Genomic DNA, 21,967 nt, shown 5'->3' on the forward strand with positions numbered 1-21,967 from the left:
TATAATCATTACTTGTCATACTAAGTTCTAGTACTAAAATTTGAAATATTACTCTGAGTTTCCCATAGGTATCATAATTTGATATATTAAATGCTATCTCTAGATCCACTAAAGCACATTCAGAATGATCATACATTTTTAAAAAATACATAGTTCCAATATCCAGAAAATTACATCAACATACTAAATAACAAAGTAACAAATGCCATATGTTTCTTTCTCAATTTCTTTTATCAATAGATATTGATGAGGTAGATTTATATGCTGCAAAAGTCATGAACTACAACCAACAAATCCTTAACTTGGGATTCCTTTTTTTCTCAAACAGCAAGGACTGATTTCAAACATTAACTTCACTGCAACTATCTATATGTACTGTGTGTGTGTGTGTGTGTGTGTGTGTGTGTGTGTGTGTGTGTGTGTGTGTGTGTGTGTGTGTGTGTGTGTGTGTGTGTGTGTGTGTGTGTGTTCAAACCTATCCAAGCAAAGAAAAATATATTTTGATACAAAACTCAATGAAGCAATATCTGACATAACTTGAGCTATGCCATTTTGCTATTACATGCTCTCAGACAAAAATTGATGACTCAAGAATAAAAACACTTTGCTAGGAGTGCAAATAAATGATAAAAGAAACTACTCATAACTGTAGACTAGTGACTATGCAAAAAAATAAATAAATGAAATCATAACAAAATGAAAAAGTTACATGGCAAGAATGTTTAAACAAAAACATACAAAATTTATAATGGGTTACTCGATTACATTACTATGCTTCACTCTTTAATTTCATATTTCAATTAATTTCTAGGTGTGTGTGTGTGTGTGTGTGTGTGTGTGTGTGTGTGTGTGTGTGTGTATACAGAAGGTAATTAAATAGAAAGTTTGCTTACTTACCATTGGTGAGCTGCAATGTTTCCACTACCCTAGGATGGAAGCAACTTTGTTTCAGGAGTTATGCAGTATTTTTTTTTTACTTTATATATTACTGATATACTCCTCCAAAACAACTATCTATTAGTTATTACTCAACCAACAAATACTGTACAAAGCTAGAATGTTGGAATAAGAAAATATTAATGGATATGTAAATAATCATGGATAACCCACAAAAAATGTTTGTCTGCTTTACAAGGAACCTGGTTAGGGATGTAGACAACCAAGTGACCACTGTACCCACTGCTAACTCTACTAAAAACAAATGCAACACCTCAAATTACAGCTTTCTTTGTTATTTCATTCCCCTAAAATAGTTAATGTTACTACTGCCTGACCATTCTAGATATGAATACTTGTCTAATTTTCTTCCCTACTTTCTTCTGCTCAAATTATAAATATCAAGATATGCCACTCCAAACACAGTATGTAGCTATTACATCGTCATAATAGAAATGCAGTCACACAAATATCAGCATTCTTACCATTCAAACCATGAAAAATGTTGTTTTCTATCCTGTGTTTAGGAATTGATGAGAATACCAGTGAAACAGTAAAACTTTGTTACTTTGGAACACCTGAGAGTCTAACTCTTTCATACCACAACATTTGAATTACCTAAATTTTGCAAATTTGTCACACTGCCATAATTATTGAATTCATGGTTGTACGATCATTCTAAATATTTTCATTATATATATATATATATATATATATATATATATATATATATATAAACTTCTCTTTGTTAATTTAGCTACATAAAAATGACCTCTTGATAATATGTCATGGATGAGAGCTTTCCATGCAGTAAGGTTACAATTTACTGATTTTCCCCTAGTTAGTTAAGATCCACAACAAAAAATGTGGTACACTGTAACAATGCTCTGTAACATTTCAGAAGTTGACAAATCCATTTGGCTGCATGAGTACATACAGCATCAAGTTTTACATAATCTGAAAATCATGAAGCCTGTAACTTAATGCACCCAGTGTTAATGCCATAGATTTATGGCATCTCATGTATCTGTGTCCATTGCTACCACCACCAATTTACACCAGCTTTAAAAAAATTCTAGAATGTTTATTAGCTACATAAATACTAACAAAAAACACAAAGTGCATATTCCAAGTTGTCTAACACCAACCTGCAGGAAACAAGCCTGATACATCACTATTCTTGCAACACTCGAGACTGCAGTCACCAAAACTCAAGATATAATTATTAGCAACATCCTTCCCATCAATGCTGCAGCATTTAGCAGCAGGTATCCCCATGGCTTGCCACCAAAAGACAACCAAAAACCAATACCACCATCTTAACAAGAGAAAAAGACATAACATAACTAAGAATGACTTAAGCACTAAACAAATATCAACACAATGAAGCCAACCTACGACTTCTTTCAGGGGCAAGTTTACTATCACACCACTGAGTCCAAGCAGCATTGGAATGGAGACATTGATTCCATGTGCTAATTGGCTCATCAGCTTCCACCAATCTACACAAGCTACCAGCATCCCCACACATCTATGCTACCTAAGAAAGTGCCCATCTCCTTAATTCACTTCTGAAGCTCATTAAGTAAAGACTGAAAGGTGTCTACAAAATAAAGGGACATTGCTAATTTCCTAAAAAATTATAGACCTTAAAAAGCTACCTTGTATGGCAAGCAGCATTCAGTTGCATCCAAATTGAAAAGTGTCTTATAATAAAAGTCAATAATTCAGTTGTCACAGTTGAATTCAATCAAAAATGTATCTAGCATACCCTTCTCCCAAATCTTTTGTGTGTGTGTGTGTGTGTGTGTATTTACCTAATTGTAGTTTTACAGGGCCTGGGCTTTATGCTTGTGTGGCTCTGTCTCCATATCTACACTTATCCAGTTTCTCTTTAAAACTATGCACACTCATTGCTGACACCACTTCCTCCCTTAAACTGTTCCAAGTCTCAACACATCTTTGCAGGAAACTATATTTTTTAACATCTCTCAGACATCTTCCCTTCCTCAGTTTCTTACTATGTGATCTTGTGCTTCTAATGTCATATTCTTCTGTCAGGATTAGTTTCTCAGTATCCACTTGGTCCATTCCGTTAATCAATTTATAAACTTGTGTGTGTGTGTGTGTGTGTGTATACTGTTCATCAATTTTTCTTTTCCTTTTTTTTCTATTTATACACATAGGTATTCATACTCTACGGTTTGTTGACCAGAATTCCATATCTTATAGATCTTGTGAATGCACTTTCTAATACGAGTGTTAACAATAACTTTTCATAAACTTTAGAGCATTATAAGCGACTAAATATTATCGTCCTATTTTCTTTCATACTAGGTGCAGATGTACATTCAATACATTGTGGTTTATAACATTCAATAAAACATGACATCACAAATTAATTACACCTACAAGAGCATTCTTATTTAAGCAACATAAGATATTACAATAAAAAAACCCAAAAAACAAAACAAAGCAAAGTGACTCACCAGCAGGATGGGTCTGGTAGGGTGAATGTGCAAGGGAGACAGGTTGACTCACTCCCAGCTGAGGACCAACAGGAGCAATGCCAGCTCTTGAGCCCGAGATCAACACCATACCTTGCGCCTGTGAGGCAACAGAGGTTTTGGCAACCCCTGTTACAGTAAGGGGCTTAATAACACCACCTGCATCCGATGTTGCTGATGCTCCTGTGGACGGAACCATCCTGACACTCCCAGCCGAGGAGACAGGGGTCACAGTTAGCTGCTTGGCAGCTGGGTCTGTTGGCACCAGCAGATTGTTGGGCAGTATCAGCTTCCCATCAGGAGTAAGTGATGGCACTAAATACTGGACATGTGTGGGCTGACTTGATCCAACTGACACCCCTTTAGTTATGCCAGGCTGAGAACCAACTGGTACAGCTGGAGTTGTTTTAACCATTACATTGGTAACTTGCATTGGGGAGTTGCCCCCTGGAGCCACAAGGGCACCTCCCTTAACCCCAGTGTTTAATAAGGCATAATGTCCATTTGACATCAAAATGGCAGCTTTTGGAATGGTTCCAACCGAAGTAGTAGGAGTGGCACACATGGAGGTAATGATCCCAGAGGAATAAACTTGATGATTACTGCTAGGAATGACCTGTGTTCCTGCTGGCAGAGTAACACCAGTGCCACCACCAGCACTGTTTTTCACTGTCTCATTTTTATTTGTGCGTAAACTAACTGGAGTGTCTACTAAGACAGGTTTCCTTTCTTGTGTTGTTACAGTAAGATTGTGAAATGATTTTATGTGATTAGTTTTCATGACAGTTCTCTGGCCAGCTGGAGAGGACAAATTGCTGATTATCTTTATGTTTGGCCCATAATTGGCACTGGACACTGGCACTGCCTTCTCACTCTCTTGCTGAATAACATTGTTGTCGGACACATTCCGTACTTTGGGAGATGGAGGCATTGACCTGTCAATGATACATTCATGAATGAATCATATTTCTTTAACATGTATGTCTTCCATTCTATGCTTCATTTCAACATTCATACTAAACTCTTCCTGCTAATATTCTCTAAGTATAAAAATCTGACAGTGAAATAATGTCTTAAGCATAGGTTCATAAGTTACTTTACAAATCATATAACATAAAAAATTACAGGATTAATGATAAGGCAAGCCAATCAAGTTTGTAAAAAAGGGAATCTTTCAAGAGAAGTGGCCATTGTTTTTATCTCCTCTCTGTGCACACCTACATTATCAGCCTTTAGATAGCAAACACACGCAACTATACACAGAGCCTTTCAAAATACAAAGAGAGGATGGAAATAGAGTGAGGTCCCATGAAACTTTTTACTTGATTCCACACCAATGATTCTTTTAAATTACAGAAAAACTCATAACATTCACACACATTACCACTTTTTTTTAGAAGAAATTAAACAACCCAGGAAAATATACTACAGATTTATATAATTTCTAATGTGATTAAAGGAATTTTTTTCTTTAATAACTTGAAAACTGAATTTATTTTCTCTTCATTAAATATAATATTTTGAGAATTTGAAACTTTGTATACAAGTAATCCTTTCTAACTATACAAAAGTGATGGAGATATTAAAATCTGATACAATAAAATTTGAATCATAAATCCACAACATTTGGTGGTGTACCTAGCGGATAAGGTGATGAGCGTGGAATCAGGCAGACAACCACATGTAGGTTCGAACACCACCACATACCGCTTTGAAGGTATGCCATTTATTGAGTGGTTTAAAGTTACCTACATGTCACCATGATACCCAGTTCTAGGTGGTTACACCAAAGATGCACTTGGGTAGTGATATAGGTACTAATATGGGTACCACTATAAATAAAATTGCCTGCGCCACTAATGGGCTAAAGCTGAACAGCACTTCCCACATAAACTCCTCAAGTATGCCTGCAGGCACTATAGGCCATAACATTAAAAAAAAATATATAAAAAAAAATAAAAAAAAAATAAATAGAAAAAATAAATATTTTTTTTTAAAGAATTCAAAGAAGTCCTGCTAAGGACAAAATTTACAACATACCTGAAGGCACTGCCTGTAGACTGCAAAGTGGTAGTGGTGGGTATATGAAGGGTGGGTGTGGAGGGTAGATGAAGTGGGGATGGTTTTCCTCCAGTGTGGAGTTGATCAGCACCAAACTGAGCTGTTCCAGTTGGCCCATACAACGTTACTACTTCTTCTGATGATACTTGTGGTCTGAGAGAGAGAGAGAGAGAGAGAGAGAGAGAGAGAGAGAGAGAGAGAGAGAGAGAGAGAGAGAGAGAGAGAGAGAGATTCATTATTGAAATCATAACAAAATAAAATGACAAAGTAATAGGCTATAAAATTCTTGTGTATACTATCATAGCACTTGATGAAAAAACTCAAGAATGTTCGTGAATGACTGAGCAAAGAGTAACTTACCTAAGCAGTACATTTATAAGCAAAGTCCCTTATGATAAATTCAGTATCAATTTCCTTTACAAGAAACAATATCAGATGAAAATTAGAGATAAGCACAATGATAACAGAAATATAGTTAATTTTGTAAAATGGCTCTAAATATTTTTTCTTGTACTTTTCCTTTTTTTTCCAAAACCTGCATAGTATTTTCCTTGGCATTTCAATATTATCATTATCAAGAATAAGCTCACCAATTATCTGATCTTCATTGCCAATATACAATTTTTGTAATTCATCCACTCATCTTCATCTCTTCCTTATCCATGTTATCAGTCCATTCCTTTTTTCTTAAAGTAAACCACTGGTGGTAAACAAAGCTTTCATACAAGTACTACCTGGTGTACATGGCTGCTGGGAAAAACACAAAGTGATCTTATCCCAGCCCCTTCAAAAGACTACGAGTGAGCCTCAGTCTCACCTCAAACAGTCATGTACCTCTAGCAGCACTTGCATAAAAGTTTTGATGGCCTGCAACAGCTTGGTTCATGAAAAAGGGACTGAGAGCTTGAAAAACTTAGATTTAAAAAAGTCTTGAACGAAATGTTTTTTTTTTCAAAAGAGTGGTAGATGAATGAAAAACACTTGGGTATGTTTCATACAGGTTCTGCCTTGTAGTTCTGATGGCTTTTTGCAGCTTCCCTTATTTTATGTTCTAAATGTTCTAAGTCACAAAGCCTGTATAACAGAAATTAGCATCAGTTTATTGGTGAGCTCCATTTTGACCACAATAAGCCTAAAAACAACAAAAACACTATACAGCTTAAGAGAAAAAAAAAAAAAAAAAAAATATATATATATATATATATATATATATATATATATATATATATATATATATATATATATATATATATATATATATATATATATATATATATATATATATATATATATGAACTGGAAAACATCAAGACCTTCAACCAAAACCAGAATCAACAATCTTTCTAAGCATTATGTTATTACCTATAAAGTAATAATTACTGGGCAGATAATGCTGAGTTTGGTCTGGCTTTACTCAGTTTTATCAAATATGATGACAACTTTAAAAATATTTGCAGAAATCACCTGTTTGGACAATCCTTAAAATTGAATGTTTTTTGTCTTGTTGATTTATGTGAAATTGAGACTCACAAAGGTTTTAATTTTAATATAGATCTATTCCTTTCCCACACTTAGCCTGATCCAATGATCAGACCAGATGATGGAGTGTATCCTGCTGAGAACAGGGAGGAAACATCTCCATTCATAAATTCTCAACTGCTCTACATTAATCCCTAAGGCTGCTTGAGTGGTGAAACAGCTCACCAAAATAATAAAAGTTAGAAATATGCAAGTGATCTATTTCGGATACATTAATGCATATTTTATGATTTCTTATACACAGTTCACTTTCCTTGATCATTGTTCCATCAACAAATACAACTATCAGACAAAAAAAATTAAATACATGCTAAAAATCTTACCTTCCCTTGATGGCCTTGGGCTTGTACTTTACATCTCCCCCACCTGAAGGAGAATAAGGTCTTCGTAATCGTTCGTTGGCTTCTGAATCACTTTGGTTTTCTGAATCAGAATCTCCAACATGTTCTTTGCAAGCTAAATCTATTTCATGACTTGAGTCTGTGAATAAACCATGATGAAATTTATTAAATCATGAGTCTAATCAAGTCATCAACAATTTTACATAAGTAAATCAAAATTCCTTATTAGGCAATGCCTTAAAATAACTAAGAAAAAATTGCTACGTTAAATTAACCACTGAACATGTTGTTGACAAGTCTTCGCAGACTTCCCCTCCTAACCTCATCCCCACTTGCCTGCCTTGTTGGTTGAACCATCATTGTTGCCTTCTGTTGTGCCATCTTCACAAATTACCATTTTGTTGTCATCATCTGACACTGAACCTACTGTGTCTCTCCTTGAACCAGCTTGAACACCATTACCAGGCACAAGAAATTGCTTGTTAACCTGAAAATTGAAAATCATAAGAAAACATTTAATATCCCAGCTGAGATGACAATATACAGTCAAGTAATGTCTTCCTTTAGTAACGTAGAGTGAATATTAAAAGCAGATACAAAATTGTGAAGTGATAGATGTTTAAGAATGTTCCTGTTAAGGACAGATACAAAATCTTTAGCAAGGTAGGAAATTAAAGCAATAGGGAAAAAGTTTGGAGAATCGGAATGGTCATCCATTTTAGAAACAGACTAAATAGTATAGGTAAATTTTAACCAGGAAGGAAAAAGTAGATGTTGATAGAGAGGTGGCACAGTTTCAGAGAACAATGGGAAGGATCCCATCAGATCCACACAACTGGAATTTCAAGGACTAAGGGTATAGAAGACATGGAAAAATATCTATAGGAAGAATCTTAAAAGGAAGTGTGAAATAGTTAAAGGATTGGGGAGAGGAAGAACAAACCCTGAATCATCCAAGAGGAGTTAAATCTAGAAAGATTTTTATATTTTCTATTGAAGGAGTTTTTAGCTTTGTCTCAGTTTCCTATTTTCAAGGGAAGGTTTGAACAGTATATAGATAGATTAATGTCCATAAAAGCTGATAATAAAGTTCATAATAAGCATTTGATAGTTGATGTAGATAAGGTAATGCACACAATCATCTCCCAGAACAGACATTTACCCAAAGCACTTCTTAAATTGAATACAAAAACATGTATTACCATGCCACATCATGTCACAAATGTGTAGTCAATTTTCATATTTAACCTATTTTCATACTCAGTAAAGTCTGAATAATATATGAACAAGTAGTATGCTTACCATATTGTTGGCAGTAACAGAAGGATGTGATATAGTCAGTTGGGTTCCTGCAGCAGACACTTGTATAGTCCTACTGGTGCTGCCAGTCTGCAATCCTGAGGCGTCAGATACATTCGTGTTTACACCTGGAGCAAGGGGTGTTCCACTATTGTTTGGACCTCCTGGGGTGAGGACTTGTCCACTGTTGGGGCCTCCAGGAGTCAGAGGCATGTTATCCACACTCTGAGCCCCTGGAGGACCATCACCTTTGTTAGAGCTGGTGGAAGACTTTCGGCGGTCTTTGCTGCACCACTTCCAGTCTGGGTGGGCTCGGTAGTGATGCTCCTTGATCTGTGTGTATAAAAAAATTGTGAGGAACGTGTAATGCTATCATGATATATCACAAAAAATAGAGAAACTAAACCACAAGAATTTTCTAAAGGAGTTTAAGACCAATTTCAGAGCAAGTAATGCTAAACCCCATAAAGCAGAATATCTTGGATAATACAAAAGAAAAAAAATGGAACAGACAGGTATTAATTGGAGAACTATTAGATAATAAAGACCCTGATAGTAAATATTTCTTATAAAAGTCAGATCAAAGAAAATCAATCATAATAATGAATGATAGATTATAAAAAAACAGAAAGATACATAATAGGCTGAAGAAACAATAGCAATAGTAATAGAATAATTTCATTCTACACAGACCTCTGATGCTAAACTGTGATACTTCTGTTTCTCCTCAGGGCCAAGAGCATACCACCACTCTCCCAAGATCTTGGACACTGTTCTGTTGTCTTGGTTAGGATAACGCTGGTGCACCAGCGGGCGATGCCGCTTACTAAAGATCATAAAAGCATTCATTGGCCGTCTTATGTGCTCCTTGTCTCCTTTTGCCTGGAAAAAATAAGTATTTTTCTTACCTTCTTTTAAGACTTTTATCACCAAAATTAGTGTAAATACAATAGCTGCCACAGATTTTTTTCTTAGTATAACAAACAAGCATTTCCTCTACAGCCCTCTTCTTTCACACAAAACTACATGAACACCTTTCACTTAAAATCTATATCAAATATGGCACTTCCTATACAAGCCTCAGAATCCCCATTTAGGAAAGGGACTACAAATGTCCTTATGTTTTTCTGCCACCAAACCTAAGTGCCCCTCACTTATCAGTTACCTGCCATGCTATCATTCTCTATGACAGTTAATACATTTATTGTTCAATAACTAACATTTTAAAAATTTACTATAGACTTTACCTTTCGTGGACTCTTGGGTTCCTCCTTGCCAGAGAAGGAGCCCAGAGAACGTGTCCTGCCTTTGTTGTCTGTGGTGGCAGCAGTGGAGCCATCCTGTTCAGAGACAAACACCTCATCATCATCTGCAGAGAAATCAAACTCCACATCCTGACCACATGACTCTCGGCGTGGCTGTCCTCCTTCACATGCCCGGCCATCACTTGTGCTCATTGTAGGACCTTTCCCGTTAACAGTTATATCCCCATTAACGGTTGGTTTCACATCAGTTTGACTTTTCACTTGCTGCTGTCCAGATACAGTTTTATTTGGGGTTGTTATGAATGGAACAAGCTGACTCCAGTGATAGGTTTGTTGGCCCTGTTGCTGTTGCTGATTGTCCCACTTGGCTTCCACAGTGATCTCTTCTTTGGATCCCTGTGTGTGAATGACCACATGTTCAGAGGCACCAGCTGCTCCATGTCCCCGAGGCTGGGTGGTTATGATGACAGCACCCCCATTTGTAGTGAAGGGTGAGGCTAATGCAGTAAGTTCTGACTTCACCTGGTTGAGGACATTATTCTTGTCATCATGACCCTCTTGTTTGATTGCACCACTGGTAAAAGTAGCATTCTCAGAGATGGCTATCATTCCATCCCTAACTGCTGCACTGTTGGCACGTAAAAGTAATCCCTCTTGTTCTCCATTGTTTTCCTCTGTGTTTTGTTCACCACTTGAATTCATATTTTCTTCCACCACAATGGACTGATCACCACTAAACCCCGAATTATCTAATGGGTGAAACCTATTGGAGAGATCTTGTGGTTGGGAGTCAGTGTTAGCTTTGGCAGTGGTGGGCACAGATGAAGTAAGAACCTTCTCCAAAATGGCTACAGTAGACTGACTATTAGCTGAGGTGACAGTCACACCAGGTGCCAAGACCCTGGAGGTATGACCATGATGTGAGACTACTACCTGATTGTTGATACTGATCCCACGGGAAAGATTGTGAATATACCGTCGGTCCTGGATGACTGACTCTGGGGTTTGGTGAGTTGCTATATCTTGTGGGTTGGTGATGCCTACAGGCTGGCCCATGGGCACACCCTGGCCGGGAGAGGCACGGATCACACTCGTGCCACCTGCCACATGTGCCATGGATGGCATTTTGGTCACTGGACGAAGCAGCTCAGGCCTGTAGATTCAAAAGTATAGTTAAGCAAGTTTACTTAAGTTAGACCAAATAGTAACTATCTAAACAAAATAGTAATAAATAAAGGATAATTAATTTACAACAAAGAACACTTGCAAGCTTCAAATAAAAGATTTTTTTTTTTTTTTTTTTAAGACGAAAAGGTTCCACGACTAAAATACAGTAAGGTACGCAACAACACATAGTTGTTATAATGAACAACTAAAATAACATGCTGAAATTTCAATAAATATTTCATCAGAATAACAAACCAAAATTGGCACAATGAACTCGCTTCTTGTGTGAGTACAGGAATTTTAATGAAAATTTAATGGAAATGCTCATCTATCTGCTACCTGTCACTTCCTCCTGTTTTCCCTCCCTCTCCCTTCTTTTGTCTTCTCTTAAACCATCCCTTTGTTTAGGGATCAGCACCTCAGTGGACTTTTTTTTTTTTTTTATTACAGTTTTGATGCCCTTGGTCGGTGCCATCCACAGGGGAAAAAAGATATCATGTTTGTTGTTGTATATCCTACTAAACAACACATACGATCACTTTGGTGGGAAGAGATTTGCAAGTATTTCCTTGATCTTATAATTACTATGTTCCCGTAACCATGAATTTTTAAGCTGTCTCTTTTTATCCAAATTAAGAGAAAAGGTAAAATTTTTCTTATTCCTTTTAAGTGAAAATGGTTATATACTGATAAAATAATAAATATACAAAAGAAACCATTAATTCTTCACACTAGAATTAAACTCTGACTATGATGACTAGATTACTCAATCAATTCAACTCATAAGAATCAAGAATCCATAAACAGCAGGAATACTGCTATAAAAGAACCATCCACCATCAAAATCAGCATTAATTTTGTGTCTAATAAATATTTGTGTCAGAAGAATGTTACCTAATAATGTGTCTCTGTGGCAGGAGAGGTGCTGGATGCCTGCTGATATCATGAGTAGTCCAGGGGCGCCCAGTGGGAGAGGTGAGAGGGGCACCTGGCTGTGATATTGGCATGAACACATTTGCTTTGGGACCCACTGTCACAGGGCTCTGGATGGCTTGTGGGGAAATTGTAGGGGAAAAGCAGCCAGCTGGTGTTGTTGATCTTGAGGAATTGCTCAGAGTCACTGTGAAGATAGAGTGCAATGGAAGAGCACAGTTTTTCCAAACACATTCTTTCTCTACTTCAATAAAGGACTGAATAATTTGGCCTGTAAGATCCAAGTCTCTTTACAAATAAAAAATTTCTTATACAGAAAAATAAATTGATCATTTCATAAGTACTGGCTATCAAAATAAAATGTGCTGATAAAATATCTAAATTCTATTCCACTACTTTTATTCAAATTAACCACTACAACTGAGATGTCCTTAAACATCCTCCAGCAGTGTGCAATATACATTTATAATTGCCTGCTAAGTACAAATTTTTTATCAAAATAACTATACCCTTACTTAGCATGTTGGCAGCTTCTGTCTCATCCTGGGAGCGAGGTGCTGTGAGTTGGAAGTTGGGGGAGGTATCTGAGTCACAAGACCTATCTTCCCATACACCCTCCATGATAGGAGTGTCTTTCCTGTGGGACAAGAAAGGTATTCATAAAACATATTATCACAATGAAAAATTATTTAGATAATTTTCTCACCGGCACAGATCGAAAATGTACTGCAATGAGAAAGAGTCAAGTACAAGATATCAAAGGGGAGCTCAACGCATACGGTATGGGCTTATAGACAGAACTTTCCATAAATCAGGAGGACATCCTCTTCAAAGGGATTAATTGAAACAAAATATCTAGAGGCATACATTTAAAAGTGCTCCATAACATGTTATCTTATGGTCCTTTAATGGTGGAAAAATAAAAATCTTTATACTAAACATAGTCATAGAGAAAAAGATTGTCCACAGTCCTGTATTTACCCTGGAGTGAAGGTGATGGAGGAACTGCGTAGCCTCTTGCCATACATGGACAAGTGCCGTGAACAGTAGCCCTGCCTTTGACTCTCCTTGCTGCATCCGTCTTTCCCACATAACCGCCGCCACTGCTTCCCATTGAATTTTTTCCTAATACCATTTGGTGTTGTCACAACCTCTCCTTTCTTATATTTCAATGGAGTGGCAGTTCCTGACCTGCAGTAGAGCAGACTATTAATGAAACATCATGTACCTGTTTAATTTCAACAAAAATATGAGATAGTAAGGAAATAAGTAGCGTGCTAGAACAAAGTTTTACCTTGGAGTCACAGGTGTTGAGCGAGGAGTAGTAGTACCAATGCTTCCTTGTTCTATTAAGCTTGACGTGGAACCTCTGCTATGCATTGAGGCACGCTTAGGATCAGTCGTATACTTGCTTCCTAATGCACCTGGAGTCAGTGACAAGGAGCGATGGTTGCCACTATAATGGCCTGAAATAAAATTACCATCTAGTAACTGTAAACAATGTTGCAAAAGGAGGGATGCCAGTTGGGTAATAGCACATAATATGAGGATAATAATAAATTCTATAACTAAAAGCTTAATCATACAGTCATAGGTATAAAATTTTAGAAGACTATAAGATCATGTGCTCACCATGTGTGAAATTTTTTACTTTAAACAACTTCAATATTTCATAAGATTCAGGTTTAATAGTGAAAAGCATTTGATTTGCTTCCTAGTTCAATGAAATTGATCCATTATGTTCTTTCTTGGGTGTACTTAATGAAATATATTTGACAGCACTATTTTTTTCTTTTCTGGAAATATCTAATTTACAGATAGAGATGCAGCTGCTTCTATGTCTGATTGAATATGTTAAATCTATACACCATATCGATTTCATTAGCTGTAACTAATTCACTCAGTATTTCATGTAGGCAAACTAATTCATATCTTGAATAGCTGTTGTTGTTAAATTTATTATCTACATATACATTAATGTATATAAAAACTTATCATATAAACCACTAAAAAATATACACACCATAACTGTGTTCCTTTTCTTTAGTCCACTACGCAACTTGATGATGAAACCCTACAAATACTGATATTAATCTGATGGTTTACTGCCAATTACATCCATTTCACTGCCTCTTCTTCCTTATAAGGAATGCCTGTATAATTTTGTGCAAGAAAAGCACTTTAGGCAAAATACACAGTGATAAGGCCCACAACACCAAGAATTTATTTATATAACTTAGTTATTGTTTATGGCTGATTGTTAAGTAGAACTAATTTAGTACATATATCCCATAGCTTTTGACTGTTTATTTTTTTAAAATGGGCACAATGAGATCAGGGGAGTGGCTATGCAACTCCATATTTCATTGATCTACCCACCTACCTACATATGCACATGCCAATACTCTTGGCACCCCCTCTCTATTGATTAGCTATATCACTAATATGGCCACTGGCAATCAAGAGAAAAGGATCAAAAAGAAAAATTATAATTGACAAACTATTATGTATTTAACAAATATAGCATAATAATGTATTCAATATTGATGTGTTAAATGCCAAGCACTGATTCTAAGGGCACAAGTGTAAGGAAGACATAAGCAAATGAATGAAATACAACTCCCTTGCTGACAAACTCAAATGGACATAGCCATACTTTTTAGGGTAAATTTCAAAACTTATCTACATCACATAAAATGAATATGCTTGTGTCCTGCTTGAGGCCAGAGCAGCTAATGCCTTCAGTCTTTATATGGCAATTCAGATTCTTCTATTTTTCTATTGTCTACGCTTCAGTGACAATTATACACGAAAGTTGGTGAGTCAAGTGCAGAGGGTAAAAGCCTCATCTTGCTCTCCTCACCAATATACATATACTATTCAACTTCCAAATTTTTATTAATTTAATGAAACTAAGATGAATATATTTGTTTGATTGGGGAGAGTCATTCTTTGAAAAACTAACTCCCCTAAGGATCATGAACACAAGCATACGAGGGAACAGATTGCAGCAAGACAACTTTTAACTCACATATAAGAACCAGGATTATATAAACACTGATCAAGGGATTTATTCCTTGCTCTGAGTCATCAGTCCATTATGGAATTATATAAATATAGATATATTTCACAGAAATATGATGATCATCAACTACAGATACAAAATAGCATACATATTAAGTGTACATATGCAGGACAGTATTCAGGATACCGTGATTTAATGGATGTTGGTAATAAGTACCATAGGTCCTGCTCTTCTAAATAGTCAGCAGTGTTTGATATTCACAAGTGAATTCTAATCAAAATTTTCATAGGTACCATGCATTTGTTTCAAATTTACAAAACAGAATATCACATCATTCAGCTTAAATACAAACTATTCTTGGGAGAACAAAGAATGGTGAGTCTCACATGGAGTCCCTTTTCTGGGCGGCAAAGTGAGCCAACAGACTCCCCAATAAGCCTGTCACTTGAGTGAAAATATCACTAATGCCTCTACCATACCATCAGTTTAATTCACTTGAATGGCAAAAAGCAAAGTAGCTACACTCATTAAATCAGAAATTTCCCAAGACTTGCCATACTCCTACTATACCTTCTTATATGTTGTAGGAATCTTAGAATCTTAGATATCGCCCATAATGTATTGAATATCTCAACTCAAAGCAATCATGCTACAGTCAAATATTTAAATAACATATATGTACTATTAACAAGTTATGTAAAAAATATTCATAGCTGCACATTTAATATAATTAGTAATGGATATTCATGGTATGAATGCATGCCATAACATAATTATTGCAACAGCCTTTGTGGCAAGCGCCATGCAAACCTTTCATTCGTTCATACTTACCATTTACTATCACTGTAACTAATATAAGGATAATTCACTTACCACCTTCAGTAGGAAAAGTGATGTCCTCTCTTCTCAGGTCATCATCACTGTCATAGTCATCTATTGGTCGTCTTCGTTGCTCTTCTGACCCTGAGCTGAAGCCAGCAGAGCCGGACTGTCCACTGAGGGGAGTCATGGCAACACTGCCTGGAGATGTTACATGGTTTGGCGGAGTAATGGTGCCATAAGCAGTCGACCCCATAGGATAAGAAGGAGCACTGGGAACAAGATGAGAGCCAGGGGTCTCCTGGAAGCCAGGAGATATGTAACCAACAGGCTTGTGGGAGAAGTGATGGGAAGTAGAAGAGAGAAGTGATGACTGTCCATGTGGTTCCAAATCTTCCCACCAAGGTGGCTGGAGTAACCGCAGGTGGGGCCTCTGAATCCAATGGTCATTACTGACTCCAGATCCTTGCCCATTAGTCTCTCCACTAATACGTACCAGGTACTGGGTGGTTGGGGAGCCCTGCCTCTCATACACTACTCCCTCAGCAAACATTTGCTGTTCTTTGTCCAAGCGCACAACTACTCTTGCACCACCCTCAAGTTGCTTTGCAGATGGAACAGCGTCACTTATTACATCAAATTTTCCAGTTGTAAAAACACTACTGTACAAGAGATCACCAATTGATTCTGCATCAATCCTCACAACAAGATCACAAGCATTTTTAACACTGACAATCACTGCTGGGTAATAGTGCAGACCCCTCTTGGCAAGTACCCGGTGTCCTCGCCACTCATTAAGATCAACAGGTGCTCTAGCCACACCCTGCTGTGACGACCACATCTCTGGGGTCCGAGGCACTTCCCCCCCCTCACGAGTCTCACCAGAAATGTGATGAGATGGCAGAGTTGCCTGAGCTGCAACATCCACAACACTCTTATACCCTGTATATTTTGAGCCTGACGATTGGGACAGATGAACACTGGAGCCCTGTGTCACCCCAGGCTGTGCATGGGCTGCTGGAGGCACCAAATGAGTCAGGGATAGAGTGTGTTGACTTGCACTGCCAACCTGGTGCTGCAGCTGCTGACCTTGTGATACTGATTGAGGCAAGTTCTGGTGATGCGATTGCTGCACATGCTGCTGCTGTATTTGTATCTGCTGTGAATGATGTTGCTGATGCAAGGACTGTTGACCCTGGTGATGGGTTGACTGAAGATGAGACTGTTGGAGCTGCTGTTGTGACTGGTGATGTGAGAGTGGATTTTGCTGCTGATGTTGATGTGACTGTTGCTGCTGCTGGTGTGCCTGTTGCTGTTGATGCTGATGTGATGCTTGCTGTTGGTGTTGATGAGTTTGATGCTGGTGTGTATGCTGTTGTTGCTGCTGCTGCTGCTGATGGGCAAGTTGGGGTTGCTGCTGATGTTGTTGTTGCTGCTGTTGCTGTTGTTGATGTTGCTGCTGTTGTTGTTGCTGTTGCTGCTGCTGCTGCTGCTGTTGTTGTTGTTGTTGTTGTTGTTGTTGTTGTTGTTGTTGTTGCTGCTGCTGTCTTTGCTGTTGTACTTTCTGCCGCTGATGTTGAAGTTGCAGCTGCTGTGATGTGAGGGGCAACTGATAATGTGGAACAGTAACAATGGCCTGCTGCTGAGAGATAGCAATGTGTGCTGCAACTGTGGCAGTGTGAGAGATGGAAGGAGTCTGTGATATCGATGAATGATGCTTTAGTTGATTTGAGGTAAGGGGATGGGAACTGCGCTGAGAAGCCACATTATTATGGGCCACTGGAGGATGTGACACTGCTGTAAGGCTGGTGCTTGTCATGTTGACGGGCTGGGTGGGAACAGGAGAAACAGCCGGTCTATGTTTTTCCATACCATTTTTATTACTTATTCCATTTCTGCCTCCTTCACTGTCATTATCCCCACTACTTCGACTTCCACTTCCAGCATTCACCCTGAGGTCTTGTGGCTTACTTTCTGATGAATTTGTAGTTTCAGCAGGGGTGGATGCCATCTGGGTGTTTACTGTGTCTGGTGCAGACAATGATGGACTTCTAGTGATACTTGCTGCACTCACTATAGGACTTGTAACAGAGGTACTGATGGACGGGCCTCGCACCGGGGTTGATGGCAAAACCACCAGCCCAGTACTGGAAGTGGCAGTGGTTGTTGCTGGTGTTACAGATGTACTTCCTGGACCAATCACTGGTTTTGGCCCTCCATTCATGTCCTCCAGTTCAGCTGGATCAAATTTCCGCTTTTTGGGTAACTTGCACACATCATGAACTGGCTGCTTCTCCTCTTTTGATGAGGTGGAGCATGATCCAGATCCTCCAGTCGCTACAGGACCAGACACCCTGCTGGAATTGGCGGTAGCAACACGTGGGGCACGAGTCACTGTGGCAGCCGGCATCTTTGAGTTTGAAGTATGACTCTGGCTGGTCACCACAGTAGATTCCTCCCCACTAACTACATGGGGTGCTCCCTCACCAGGGCCACTCTGGTCATCCCCTCTGCCTCCTACTACGGCATCCTTGCGCACCTTCCCTGGACTCTGGCTCTCACCCTCCTTTTTGCCATGAGGAGGGCCATTCCCTGAAGAAGCATTAACTTGAGTAGATTGCTGAGTAGCAAGGTCTCCCTCCTTCCGGGCAGCGGTCCTGGCCCCACGACCACTACTGCCCGAAGCCTTGGACTCTGTGCTGCGTTTTGCTCGGTTGCCCCCTCGCCTATTCATCTTGATGGTCATCCATAATTAAGGTGCTGAGGACCACTGGTGGCTCATCACAGTACCATGTAAGCTTCATAGCAGCCAAGCTTCTTGAAAGCTGGAAAGATAATGAAATCTTATTCAGTTTTGTTTCATAAACTTTTCAAACTATTATTTACAAGTAACAGGACTGAATTGCACAAATGAGAGAAATCTGACAATGTTACATTAGTAAAATAATCACAGGCTTTGATTTTATATTGCAAAAGTAAGCAACTGACATTCTGTATGCAGATTTTTTTATTTGTTGGTCATCATCCTCTACAATAATAGAAGCATTACCAATAGCTATTATCATCCTACGGGTGGTTATTGATGAATTCACTGAATTTGGAATCTGCCACAGTGAAAGAGATGTCCCACATGCATGAGGTACTATGCTTTACACAAACCTAATATCCTACTACATACAACAGATACTACATAGTATCTGTTGTGAATTACAGGCACATTGTGCTGTTACTATTAGTCCACCATTGCCTCAATAGTATATGTGGATATAACTCTGGGAACAAATGTAACATGTGTGTAAATGTGAACATACTCAATAAAGCAAAATAGAAGAAATACAGAAACAAACATTTGAATTCATTAATAAGGCCTTCCTTTGGATATTTCAAACAGAAAATAGTGTGTGTGTGTGATTCACCTCGGTCGCCTGCTGGTCATCCCAGCCAGTCTTCCCCATTACGGAGCTCAGAGCTCATAGACCGATCTTCGGGTAGGACTGAGACCACAACACACTCCACACACCGGGAAAGTGAGGCCACAACCCCTCGAGTTACATCCCGTACCTATTTACTGCTAGGTAAACAGGGGCCACACATTAAGAGGCTTGCCCATTTGCCTCGCCGCACCGGGACTCGAACCCGGGCCTCTCGATTGTGAGTCGAGCGTGCTAACCACTACACTACACGGTGTGTGTGTGTGTGTGAAAATTATTCCAAGAACATTTGTGATCTGAAAGGAGTCAAATTTAATTTTTCAAACCTTGACCAACAAAATTAAAAGAAATCTGACTCTCTATATGTTAAAATTAACTTGAATATTTTCTATAATACTTGGAACATAACAGCCATTCTCAAAGATAATGGCTCAAGATATTTTTACCACAGGAGCTATGTATAGTGAACCATAGATTCATATGACATTAAAGGATATACAATTATAATATCTAAACGTCTTCATATATCAATAAAATAGCCTGCTAGAATGACACGTCTGACATGAAGAAAATGTCCTGGGAATTTATACTGGAATACTCTTGTATGATTTCTTTGCACAAGCAGCATATTTACAAAGCTACAGGACTACATCCATTTCATCAAGTCACTGTTGAGTTCTTAGTGATGGAGCTGTGGACGTATTCCCTGTGACCCCAAGGAACCAAACAACACTCCATGATAACTAATACTTCTGGCACTCATTTCCTGTTAGTTTCAATCATTTCACATAAAGCACTAATACCCATTGTAGTAAAAGATACATATACATAAATACCTTTATAGATGATATTTAGTGCACAAAAATGGATTTCCTTTTACAGGTTAACTGCAGCAGACAGAGAGGGAAAAAATGTGGTAGAAATGTATAGGTTCACTGACACTGACCACATACCACGGCAAGGTGTCCTCACATAGACAGAGCATTTCAGATCACAGTACAACACTACAAGTCTAAGAGGACAGCAACACCCGCTAGGGCAGAAAGTGGAGACGGACGGACTCACTGACACAGACGACATACAGAACCTCACATTCACTGAGCACTGCACTTAACATCACGACACAACACTCACTGAATGAACACCAGAACTCCAACAACAGTGCAACATCAGGAAGTAAAGAATTTCACACGGTCGCAGCAAGGTACACAGAGAGAACTGATGAAAATAGCGGAGCAGGAGCAGCAGCAGCAGCCATTCCCCCTCTCAGCCCGATGACAACAAAGGGACCTCGGCTGCCTATTTACTCCCTCCACACGCTCTCCTCCTCCCTGCTCGGCATATGTTGTGGGTAAAATGGCTTCTACGATGCAAGACGACATTGAAGACTTACCTGGCATTGACTAAAAAGAGGCAGAGCGGGGGAAATGTGGATCAATGTCGTCCCTTCAGCAACACACACCTACGGATACGAGTCCATGGAGGATGCAACACGGAGGGAATTCCCCGGTTTACACACTTTTGTTTATGCTTTCCTGTATTGATCTTTCGTACGCTGATGTAGGCAACAACGTGATGCTTATTTAGTGTAAGGATGTGTAAGTGTTTAAGTTCTTTTGCCCACCAGGTGTTGCTTATAGAATACACTGAGTTTGCTTCCATACTCATATCATTAATGACATATCCAACCTTGGTGAATGGGCCTGCAAGCTTGGCGGTGATTGGTCAAAATACGGTCACGTGACTCTCCCGCGCACACTCATTGGCTGCCTGTTCTTACTCCTGCAGGGCCATCATCACCAACAAGCAGACGACAACTTTACATAAATGTCAGTGTTTTGAGCCTATAGGGTACGAGTTGCAGTCGTTTGGCATAGGCGTTCCCCGATTTACCTGCTTGGCTCATCTGGTTAGCCGTGAAAACGGCGGAGAAATGACTCGACACTGCTTGTACTTCACTCACTGACATAATATAGCGATTCACAAGAATATTTTCATCTATTCAAGTCTATTTTTTTTCTAAAGCTGTACATGAACTGATATTTTTTTCTAAATGTATAATCTTAATGTTTCTATTATTCTATCTACTGCAATACTACTGTAAGCCATGAGTAAAGTGGTTTTTACTTTTACGATATCAACTGATAGATGGTAACTACACACACACACACACACACACACACACACACACACACACACACTCACTCACACACACACACACACACACACACCACACCAGAGAGAGAGAGAGAGAGAGATGGGGAGGGGGATGAGGGACGATGAAACACAAATACATACAGATGCATACAGAAAATTATAAGTTTGGAATGAAATGAAAAAAAAATGCATATAATAAAAAACGTCAATAAAAAACTAAAAAGAGACTGCTGGCAATCTCTCTCTCTCTCTCTCTCTCTCTCTCTCTCTCTCTTACACACGAGTTATCATGGAGGCTTTCCCGCCCGCCCTTTTCTCTAGCCTTACGCGGTTCGTGAGTAATAACAAGGCTTCGGGGAGGTATAAGCTAGGCGTGATTGGATGACAGGTATCTTCTACATAATTCCTTTCACTTCCGTCACTATTTATATGATTACCAAACCAGTGAAAAAAAAGTCAGTAACATGGTTTCAATACGATAATGAAA

The 21,967-nt window shown here is 38.6% G+C and overlaps 1 protein-coding gene across 1 annotated transcript in view; it reads right to left on the reverse strand.

Moving 5' to 3' along the window:
- Positions 1-21,967, reverse strand: part of LOC123505999 — a 74,661-nt gene that overhangs the window by 15,669 nt on the left and 37,025 nt on the right. Inside the window, exons 2-13 of the mRNA XM_045257807.1 lie at positions 15,947-18,717; positions 13,343-13,514; positions 13,030-13,239; positions 12,564-12,685; positions 12,010-12,235; positions 9,931-11,101; positions 9,377-9,565; positions 8,687-9,016; positions 7,721-7,871; positions 7,367-7,523; positions 5,484-5,657; positions 3,426-4,378 (exon numbers count right to left, since the gene is read on the reverse strand). Of these exons, the coding sequence (XP_045113742.1) occupies positions 3,426-4,378; positions 5,484-5,657; positions 7,367-7,523; positions 7,721-7,871; positions 8,687-9,016; positions 9,377-9,565; positions 9,931-11,101; positions 12,010-12,235; positions 12,564-12,685; positions 13,030-13,239; positions 13,343-13,514; positions 15,947-18,638 (6,547 nt within the window). The 5' untranslated portion in view covers positions 18,639-18,717. The remainder of the gene's footprint in view (positions 1-3,425; positions 4,379-5,483; positions 5,658-7,366; positions 7,524-7,720; positions 7,872-8,686; positions 9,017-9,376; positions 9,566-9,930; positions 11,102-12,009; positions 12,236-12,563; positions 12,686-13,029; positions 13,240-13,342; positions 13,515-15,946; positions 18,718-21,967) is intronic.

This window comes from Portunus trituberculatus, chromosome 19 (genome assembly GCF_017591435.1).
Source record: "Portunus trituberculatus isolate SZX2019 chromosome 19, ASM1759143v1, whole genome shotgun sequence".
Lineage (NCBI taxonomy): Eukaryota > Metazoa > Arthropoda > Malacostraca > Decapoda > Portunidae > Portunus > Portunus trituberculatus.